We start from the raw sequence: 10,652 nt of genomic DNA on the forward strand, positions 1-10,652 counted from the left end.
ATTACTATGGCGGTAACTGTTCTTCGTGCCAACCACTATTGTAAGTGTTGCAGTGTGCAAATGCTCATGTAATCCTTACAACTCTGAAATATAGGATTATTATTTCTATGTTACAGACCAGAAGGTTGAGGCCCAGAGAGGTTAAGTGAACTTGCCCACACTTGGAGGCATACCAGTAGGCAGAACCAAGATTTAGTCCCAGGAATGTCTCATTCCAGAGCCTGATATGATTATTCCCCCAGCAGACATTCTTTGTAAAAGCCTCTTTCAGAGCAGATTATAGACATATATTGGAATCAAAAGAAATAACAACACATATAAAAATGCTTTGCAAGCTGTAAAGTGAATGTAAAGAATACAAGGTCAAGAAAGGCTGGTAAAAGCTCTTCCAGGTTACAGGTAGAAAGTCTCAAGCAAAGACAAGAATCATGAACTTTTGTGATGTCATGAACAGATGTTTTTACAAAGCACTGAACCAAAAAAATACTGTAGGTATGTCCTCTGTAGTATGTGACATGTGAAGTATTGGACATTCTTCTGAGTATAGCACAAGGAATATATTTGCTTTACCAACTGGCAAAACAGGTAATAAAGATAATTCCCATGGACAGTAATGGTACTCCTCCGTTGATGTTACTGTTTAAATGACTGTGGTAGAAATTGTACTGATGTCACTGCTCTTGACGTTTACTGACTTAGGAGAGGTTAGATTTCGTGTAGAAACTGCGTGTCGGATCGCTGCGTGGTTGCTTTATCATGATTAGCATTAATCTCTAAGATCTCTGTTATTTTTGTATTGCCTTTCCATCCCCTTCCCTTGTTTTGCAGGCTACAGCTACTGATTGTAAATCCAGTAGCATTCATCAGCTGGATGATTTTTTGGAAGATGCCGCTCACGAGCTCTGGGCTGTGACTCACTCTAAGATCTCGGAGCCTGAGGCCTTAGCCACCTGGGGGGACAGCAAGGATAGCCCATGTCTGGAGGCCATGATGCTCCGCATGGAGGAAATGGAGGTAAGGCTGGGACTACCAGCTCTGGTCAGCGGCTGGCTGCTGACTTCTGCCGAGCGCCGCTTCTCCTCATGGCTCTGTAGCTTAGAACTTCAGAGTCACCTGGTCCTGAGTTTAAATCCCAGCTCGACTGCCAGCCCAGTGTACGGCCTTGGTAAAGTCCTGTACCCTCTCTAATAAGTAGGGTGCTTTTAAGGACAAAATGAGGTATGAAGTATCAGCTCCCTGCCTGACACATAACTCATGGTTGGTATGGGATACGAAAGACACTGGACCGGAGCCCAGGCCCACAGATGCGACCAACAACTTAACTTCTTCATCCCTCAGCTTGTAAATGCTGTTCAGTTGCCTCTTCTGCTCTGCTAGCATGTGATCCTGGCAAATCACAGTTAACTTTACCTTCTCTAATTCCCATGATACTACTTTAGAACGCTTTTCTCAGAGAATTTTAGACCTCAGACATTACTCAAGCCAACCCCTGGGTTGTTCTGAGCAGGAAATTGAGACCCAATAAGGGAGTAAGTGACGTGGCCAAGGTCACACAAAAATTCCCACCAGAGGTGGGCTGAGAATCCAGGTCTCCTGACTCCTAGTTCAGCATTTTCTTTTTACCACCATGATGAAATCTCATTTTGGCTTTGCTGCTAAACAGAAACATTATAGGGAAGGCAACTTTTAGTTGGTTTTTGAAAATTTTAAAATGTGTAGTTTATCCTGGTCTTGTAACTGATTTCCCCTCGTTAACTGTCTAGGCCTGAAGGGTCCAAAATGGTAGTCTGTAGCCACAGATGGCCATTTAATGTAAATTAATTAAGATTAAATACATTACTCACATTTCAAGTGGTCAATAGTTAGTAGCCGATATATTGGACATGGCAAAAATAGAACATTTCCATCATCACTTCAAGTTCTAGTGGGCAGTGCTGGTCTAGATTAGATTAATTGCTTCGTTTTCTTTTACATTTCATCTCATGAACTAATCACTTCCTGGCCCTGGGAGATGCCTGTTTCTGGCAACGTGTCTATAGGAAATGTCTGCTGTACTAGTCTCTGGTTTGTAATGAAACTAATTTTCTTCCTCATAAATTATACTTGTTTGTTTTGTTTTTTTTTTTAAAGAAATACCAGGAGACGGTTCGCCAAAGATATAATAAAATTGTATTTACCGATCCTCATCTTTGGATGCAGGAAGAAAAAAATGGTGAGTGTTTCCCCACTTTTTCCCTCGACATTGTATTCTGAAAAATTTCAAACATACAGAAAAGTTGAAAAAATTCTGCAGTGGACACCCATATACGCATCTTCTAGATTCTACAATTAAAATGTTGCTGTGTTTGCTTTATCATCTGTCTGCTTATCCTCTGTGCATCCATCAATCCATCTTATTTTTGGATGCATTTCAGAGTAATTTGAAGACATCAGTACATCTTACCTGAAATATTTCAACATTTGTTATCACTAACTAGGGCTTAATATTTATTTATGGCTCTTTTTCCTTTTGAGATAAAATTCACATATAATAAAATGCACAGATCTTAACTTATTAAGTGTTACCTTATTAAGTGTTATTTGATGGGTTTCGACAGACGGGCATACCTTTGTTACCCAACACTTCTCTCAAAACAGAGCTTCTCATCACTGCGGAGAGTTCCCCTATGCTCCTTCCCTGTCAGTTCCCCACCACCCAGGCAACCACTGTGCTTTTTTTTTTTAACTATAGATTAGTTTTGCCTGTTTTAGAATTTCATATAAATGGAATCATACATGTATTTACTCTTTTGTCTAAGGCTTCTTCCATTTAGCATGATATCTTATAAATTTATCCATTACTTGTTTCCTATTGCCACAGTAACAAGTTTGTAACAAGTTAAAGCACAAATTTAGCAGTTTAAAACACATTTTTTCTCTTACAGTTCCTGGAGGTCAGAAGTTTGAAGTGAGTCTTAAAGGGCTAAAATCAAGGTGGTGGCAGGTGCTGGTTCCTTCTTCCAGCTTCTAAGGCTGCCTGCAGTCCTTGGCTTGCAGCCATATTACTTCACACTGCTTCTGTTGTCACATTGCCTTCTCCTCTTCTGAGTCAAATCTTCCTCTGCCTGCTTGTTATAAGGACATGTTGATTACACTTCGGGGCCACCCCAGTGATCCAGGTTACTCTCCCCATCTCAGGATCCTTCAAGTCCCTCTTGCCATAGAGGGGACATTAACAGGTTCCAGGGAATGGAATGTGGAGCCAGTGTGCAGCCTACCACACTTCGTATCAGTGTTGATTCCTTTTTATTGCTGAGTAACATTCCATTGTATGCATGTACCACATCTAGTTTATCCATTTGCCTGTAGATCTGCATTTGGTTATTTCTAGTTTGGGGCTATTAGAAATAAGTCTACTATGGGTGTATTCATGTATAGTCTTTGTATGGACATAAGTTTTCATTTCTCTTGGATAAACACCTGAGTAGACTTGCCAGGTTATGAGATAGGTACATGTTTAACTTTATAAAAAACTGCCAAACCTTTCCCCAAAGTGGCTGTACCGTTTTACACTCCCAGCTACATTGAGTTCCTGTTGCTAGAGATCTTTGCCAGTATTTGAATTATCAGTCTTTTTCATTGTAACCATTCTGGTGGGCCTGTAGCAATATCTCTTTATGGCTTTAATTTCATTTCCTTGGTGAATAATGATGTTTAGAACATTTTCAAGTAGTTATTAGTCATTTGTATGTCTTGCTTTGTGAAGTGTCCAAATCTTTTGTACATTTTAAGAAATTGGATTGTCTTTTTATTTTTGAGTTGTAGGAATTCTTTATGCATTGTGGGTTTGAGTTCTTTGTCATATATATGTATATATATATATATATAGAGAGAGAGAGAGAGAGAGAGAGAGAGAGTGTGTTTTCAAAACAGCTTTATTGGATATAATTCACATACCATAAAATTTACCCTTTTAAAGAGTTCAGTAATTTTTAGTATATTTACAGAATTGTGCAGACGTCATTGCTAATTCCAGAACATTTTCATCACTGAAAAGAAGCCCTGCATCCAGTAGCATCACCCCTCATTCTCCCTCCCCTCATCCCAGCAGTCACTAATCTCGTCCAGCGAGTATCTGCAAACATTCTTCCCCATCTATAGCTCACCTGTTTATTTTCTCAAATGTGTTTTCTTATGAGCAGACATTTTAAATTTTGATAAAGTCTAACCTGTTCATTTTTTCTTGTATAGTTTTTGCTTTCTCTGATCTCATAAACCTTTGCCTACTCCCAAGTTGAGAAGAGAGACTTGTTTGCCTCTAGAAGCTTCATGGTTTTAGCTTTTATGTGTAGGCCTATGATCCATCTTGAATAAAAGTTTGCCTGTGGTTTGAGGTAGAGGTTCTTTTTTTTTTTCCGCTAATGGATATCCACTTGTTCTTGCTCTGTTTGTTGAAAAGACTTTCACTTTTCTCTTCCACTTTAAAAAATTCATACGTATGCGTTTTGCCTGCAGTTGCTAGGCTGCGCTCAGAATTCGGGCTGGGAAGTGTTACTCAAATTCTCTCTGACACATGCTAATCAGTTATCACTTTACTCAGTGAAAGGAGGAAAATAAAATGTGGTTAAACATTACCTCTAAAGGAATTTCAGTACTATGAGTATTAAGAGAAGTAAAGGAAATTGTGGATATAGAAGGTTTACAACAGCAGCTTATGTATATATACTTTTTTTGGAGTATGAGTTTGGGGTATTGTCTTAGGAAAAGTATTCTCCATGTCAAATTCTGACAGAAAGATGAGCCATCTAAACAAAATAACAAATTTGTTCCTTTTGTCTTCTGTAATTTTTCCAGCGCTATTCTTTGTTCATGTTGTTCTCTCTTGCCCCCAGTCCTACTCCAGCTTCCATTTTCATCCTCACATGACAGTTGAACCATTCTTCGAGGCCCGGCTCACGTGATCCTACTCGGCCGTGCTTTTCCTGGCTTTCCTAGGCTGGAACTTTGCTCCCTTCCTGTGAACTCCCGTAGACTTTCGGCATGTCCTACCCTGTTAGAGCTCTTTATCTCTCCCAAAGAAGCCACAGAATCTTTGAGGCCAGAGAGTTTTGTCATATTCAGTTGTGTCCCAACGGTACCTAGCATGGGCCTGGCACAGGGAGGACCCTTCTAATCATTGCTTAGTGAATCAGTGGGCATCTTTTCGTAAGGAGGCAGAGGAGAGGGAAATGTTGAAGGGCGACTGTTTCACTGATGGTTTGGCCAATGGCCACAGTCAGGTTGCATCATGCAGAAGACAGCCTTACCAAGGACTCGGTGTTCTCTTTTTCAAGGACAATTTAAATTGTTAGTCACTATCTCTGACCCTGCTAGAGTCTAGGTTTGCATTTAAAAGGAGCTCTGAAATGAATTTTTGGACACTTTAAATCCAGAATCATGAAATCCTCATAAGAACCCTCTGTTTCTAATTGTTCTGATTGTATGTTCAGTTGCATCACAAAAACCAAATTTAAAGTGATTTTTGAATTGTGCAGTGTCGAATCTATACCTCTCATCTTCTCTTTTCTGAAATCAATTGAAAATTGATTGTACTCTCAGTAATATTTTCTAATATTCTTTTGTTTTTTAGATGTCGGGGGTAGGAGTTTATTAATTAATTAATTTATTTTTGCTGTGTTGGGTCTTCGTTTCTGTGCGAGGGCTTTCTCTAGTTGGGGCAAGCGGGGGCCACTCTTCATCGCGGTGCGTGGGCCTCTCACAATCGCGGCCTCTGTTGTTGCGGAGCACAGGCTCCAGACGCGCAGGCTCAGTAGCTGTGGCTCACGGGCCTAGTTGCTCTGCAGCATGTGGGATCCTCCCAGACCAGGGCTTGAACCCGTGTCCCCTGCATTAGCAGGCAGATTCTCAACCACTGCACCACCAGGGAAGCCCCTCTCAGTAATATTTTTACAAAAACTGACTTATGCAGTATTTCTGAGCATAAAAAAATCATAAGCATATAAATATGTGAGTCAGAGATTCTACATTTTTTAATTAGTTATCTATTTTATACATATTAGTATATATATGTCAATCCCAATCTCGCAATTCATCCCCCCCACCCTGCTTTCCCCCCTTGGTGTCCACATGTTTGTTCTCTACATCTGTGTCTCTATTTCTGCCTTGCAAACCGGTTCGTCTGTACCATTTTTCTAGATTCCACATAAATGCGTTAATATACGATATTTGTTTTTCTCTTTCTGACTTAGTTCAGTCTGTATGACAATCTCTAGGTCCATACGCATCTCTACAAGTGACCCAATTTCATTCATTTTTATGGCTGAGTAATATTCCATTGTATATATGTACTACATCTTCTTTATCCATTCATCTGTCGATGGGCATTTAGGTTGCTTCCATGACCTGGCTATTGTAAATAGTGCTGCAGTGAACATTGGGGTGCATGTGTCTTTTTGAATTATGATTTTCTCTGGGTATGTGCCAGTAGTGGGATTCTACATTTGAAATGCATTTAAAATGATAAGTAATCCAAAACTCAAAAGAGCGGTCAAGCCTGCAAGGTATAGTTAATAAGTTAAATGTTTCGACTATCATCATGCAGATTTTTCCAACGAAGCCCAGAGACAAATTAAATCAGCTAATTAAGTGTTCAGGTGTGAGTGGTCTTTTTCCTTCTCCAGTAATCAAATCATTTAAAGGTTAAAAAACAAACCCAACTGCTTAAGACTCCTCGGAATGGGGGCTGGATCCTAATGGAACCTGGCTTTGCACAGACCTCTTCAAAGAGTCTTCCGAAGAGCTGACAGAAGCTTTTAAACAAGTTCTTTATTTCTTAAAACTGACTCCTCATTGGTTTGTTTCTTGGTAACTTTTATTTTTTTATTTTTTAACGACAGTCCCCTTAATATTATTTATTTATTTATTTATTTTTTGGCTGTATCGGGTCTTAGTTGTGGCGTGCGGGATCTTCTGTTGCAGCACGTGGGCTCCTCGCTGCGGTGTGCAAGCTTCTCTCCAGTTGTGGTGCGTGGGCTCTCTAGTTGTGGCGCGTGAGCTCCAGAGCGTACAGGCTCAGTAGTTGCGGCGCTCGGGCTCTCCAGTTGTGGTGTGCAGGCTCTGCACTTGTGGCGCACAGGCTGAATTGCCCCGCAGCATGTGGGATCTTAGTTCCCCGACTAGGGATCGAACTGGTGTCCCCTGTACTGCAAGACAGATCCTCAACCACTGGACCACCACGGAAGTCCCTCTTGGGGGCTTCTAAATTCCCCTTTTCATTTAAAACAAGGGCACTTTTTTCCCTTTGTACTGCTAATGCAACCTTTATGCTTAAGAGATGTGCCCATGACTTCCTCACAGGTTATTGGCCACCAAGACAGCTCTGATATATACACCAGCATTTCTTTATATGCAGTCATTTTATGCTTCTCCTTTTCTAGACCAAAAACTCCCAGCAGTAAGTGAAAGGCGTCTTTCTCCTCATCCAATCAGGATCACAAAGACAGCAGCTCGCAAAGACCCAGATGTGAACATCGTGTTAGAAAGGCCCTGCGGTGGCACGTGAGTGGTGACGAGGCTGTACGATCTCATTGTAGTTGGTTGCCTTCGGTGTTGTTACATTTCATATTCCTTCAGTTACCACAAGACACAGAGAGATTCTCCTTTTGACCAAGATCTTGACAAACTCCAAGATGGCCCAGTAAAATAGTAGTGCTTATAAGATGGGCACTGAGTGTGTTGCATCTTAAGGATCCTTTCAGTAACGTTTAGCTGCTTTTTACGATTGAAAGCATCACACTGGCACAGGTGACTGTGCAGGTAATTACTGCAAGATCTGCTTTAAGAATTCTTTTGTCCGTGGGACACATGTTCCTCCTGTGTGGAGGGTTAGTCCGGTGTAAAGGAGAAACAGTGAGTGGTGATAAGATGTTGCATTTTGTTCAGTGTGAGGAAGGGAAATGGAGGTAAACCTTTGGTTGTCAAACCATCAGGGTGAATTAACAGTTTACCCTCACTTGCAGATGATTTTGAATGCTCTCATCATTTTTATTTGCTCTCAGTTCCCTAGATGAAAGTGTGGGAACAGAGGAGAGACCAGAGAAAAGAGAGAATCCCCTTCTCTCCCTTTCAGAAGATGCTCAGCAGAAGGAAGGCCGAGCTGCTCTCTTTGTCCCGCGGGGCATGCGGCGCAGCATTGGTGACTACTGCCGCCGCTTCGAGCGGTACCTCCGGGTTACTGCGCACGAGGCTGTGGGCTCCTTCAACCCGTGGCTGATAGCTGAAAGGTCAGTAGAAGGTTTGTGCTTTGCTGAGGAACTGGGTGCCGCGTGTCAACTTACGGAAAGGCTGGAGAGAGGCCTGGCCAGTGTCTCAGGCCGTGCTTTTGCGCCCTGGAGTTCCAGTGGCTGCTTCAGGGCTAGTGAACGGGCTTTCTCTGCTAAATGCCTCTCTTCAGGGAGAGGAGATGGGAAAACTGCATGGCTGATGGCATCCAAAGGAGCGTTCTGCAGACTCCTGTCCTTAGGTAGAGGCACAATATTCAAGTCAGGACAGGTTTCCTCTTGCTGTTACTGAGGGCTGTGTCATCAGAGAACACAGATTATTACTGGGCAGGAAACAGTTATGATCATGAAATCTTCACGGTCGGGACAAACTTACAGTTGGGGGCTTCCCTGGTGGCGCAGTGGTTGAGAGTCCGCCTGCCGATGCAGGGGACATGGGTTCATGCCCCGGTCCGGGAAGATCCCACATGCTGTAGAGCAGCTGGGCCCGTGAGCCATGGCCGCTGAGCCTGCGTGTCCGGAGCCTGTACTCTGCAACGGGAGAGGCCACAGCAGTGAGAGGCCCACATACCACAAAAAAAAAAAAAAAAAAAAACTTACAGTAGGAGCAGCAGGCCTACAGACTTTGCTACACTTAACCTCCTCCTTCTGGCTGTCACCTCCCCTGAGAAGGGGAGTTTTATGGAGTCAGGAAACAGTCCCACTGCTACTAAATATTTGAAGAATGGGTAGTCTTCTTTTACATAAATAGTTAATTGAAAGATGTGTGTAAATTCCTTCTTTTAAAATGGAGCAAATTTAAATTCCTCGTGAGTATTACTTTATTACATACATGCAGATAATCTTCATCATTGAGCCAAGCAGTATACCATGATTACATTTCTTTCTTGAACAAGTTTCAAACGTATTCCAGGAGTTAATAATTGCCTCTTTTTAATTTGCCTATTCTTTTATGTATTTGTTATTGTTTCCCACATACTAGCCAACACGTCTGAACATAATTTTCCTCATGATCAGATATGTTGATTAATCTCTGTTTCTCGCCTCCACCCCGACTCTTTCTCCTGAGGCCCTCTTTCCTTCTGTCTCAGTCTGGCCCAGCCGCTTTCTAGGTCTGCAGTGTGGTTCTTGTCCTGGGAACCACACTGAGTCTGCGATTCTCCCTCCCATGTTAGGGTCCTTGTTTTCTGTTTGCACGTGTCCTCCTCTTTCTTGGTTTACTCTCTTACTCTGATGGAGCCTATACTGCTTTGTGTATTAGAGGACATTTCTTGAGACTTAACATGTTTGAAGGTGTCTATCTTCATACTTGATTGATGATTTGGCTGGGTTTTAAATTACTGGTTTATTACTTTATTTATTTATTTATTTTTGGCTGTGTTGGGTCTTCGTTGCCGCACGCGGGCTTTCTCTAGTTGCGGCCAGCAGGGGCTGCTCTTCGTTGTGGTGCGTGGGCTTCTCATTGCGGTGGCTTCTCCTGTTGCGGAGCGTGGACTCTAGGCGCATGGGCTTCAGTAGTTGTGGCTCACGGGCTCAGTAGTTGTGGCTCGCAAGCTCTAGAGCGCAGGCTCAGTAGTTGTGGTGAACGGGTGTAGTTGCTCCGTGGCATGTGGGATCTTCCTGGACCAGGGCTCGAACCCGTGTCCCCTGCATTGGCAAGCGGATTCTTAACCACTGCACCACCAGGAAAGCCCCAAATTACTGGTTTATTTTTTCCAAAGAATATACCTTCCTTTTATTGTGGGGGCCAAGCAGGGGTCGTCAGTTGGCTGCCAGGAGCAGGAGTGGAGGCCCCTCAGCCTAACTGCTTGTTCTGCAGGTTCTCAGCCAGTTCTTCATTTCCTACTGGATCCTGCATTCCACTTTCATGGTTCCTGGTTCTCTTACTTCCAGAGTCTTTCTGTGAGACGTGTTTTGTGAGACAGATCAGCTTGCTTTTCCTTGGCGTCTCCCTCTCTGTACCCTAAGGTTTCAGCTTCCTCTGTACTGCTGAGTCAATTTTGATTCTTCCATGTGCTTTTTATCTTCCGAAAATCTTGGACGTTTCTCATCTAGTTTTGTCTTTTTCTCCTTGCAGATTTCTGTGTTCATTTATCTCCTTTTATTTTGGTGGGCTTTTGGGTGAGATCAGAGATGATCACTTATGTTCTGTCTCTCAGGTTTAGCCTGAAGTCCTGGGACTTCTCTTAATATACATACCCTTCAAAGCATATGAGACCCTTTGTTGTGTTGAGATGCGCACTTATTTTCTGGAGAGGAGAGTAGGCGCACTTGACTTGCTTCCGCGTGTTAACACGCAGTCCTGCAGCATACTCACTGGTTTGCACAGAACCTGTCTGGATTGGTTAGGCTAACTGGCATCTTGGGAGGTCCAAAATAAGCTAAGGAAGATAG

The 10,652-nt window shown here is 42.6% G+C and overlaps 1 protein-coding gene across 7 annotated transcripts in view; it reads left to right on the plus strand.

Moving 5' to 3' along the window:
* The window catches only part of KIAA0753 (KIAA0753 ortholog), a 60,374-nt gene that overhangs the window by 41,032 nt on the left and 8,690 nt on the right, over positions 1–10,652 (plus strand). For 6 of the 7 annotated variants that reach the window (XM_024734825.1, XM_024734807.1, XM_024734792.1 and 3 more), the window contains 4 exons: positions 829–1,014; positions 2,131–2,212; positions 7,416–7,536; positions 8,037–8,261. In XM_024734825.1, the coding sequence (XP_024590593.1) occupies positions 829–1,014; positions 2,131–2,212; positions 7,416–7,536; positions 8,037–8,261 (614 nt within the window). The remainder of the gene's footprint in view (positions 1–828; positions 1,015–2,130; positions 2,213–7,415; positions 7,537–8,036; positions 8,262–10,652) is intronic. The other variant, XR_003001788.1, reaches the window with a different exon arrangement.

The sequence above is a fragment of the Neophocaena asiaeorientalis genome, unplaced genomic scaffold (assembly GCF_003031525.2).
Source record: "Neophocaena asiaeorientalis asiaeorientalis breed wild unplaced genomic scaffold, Neophocaena_asiaeorientalis_V1.1 scaffold129, whole genome shotgun sequence".
NCBI lineage: Eukaryota > Metazoa > Chordata > Mammalia > Artiodactyla > Phocoenidae > Neophocaena > Neophocaena asiaeorientalis.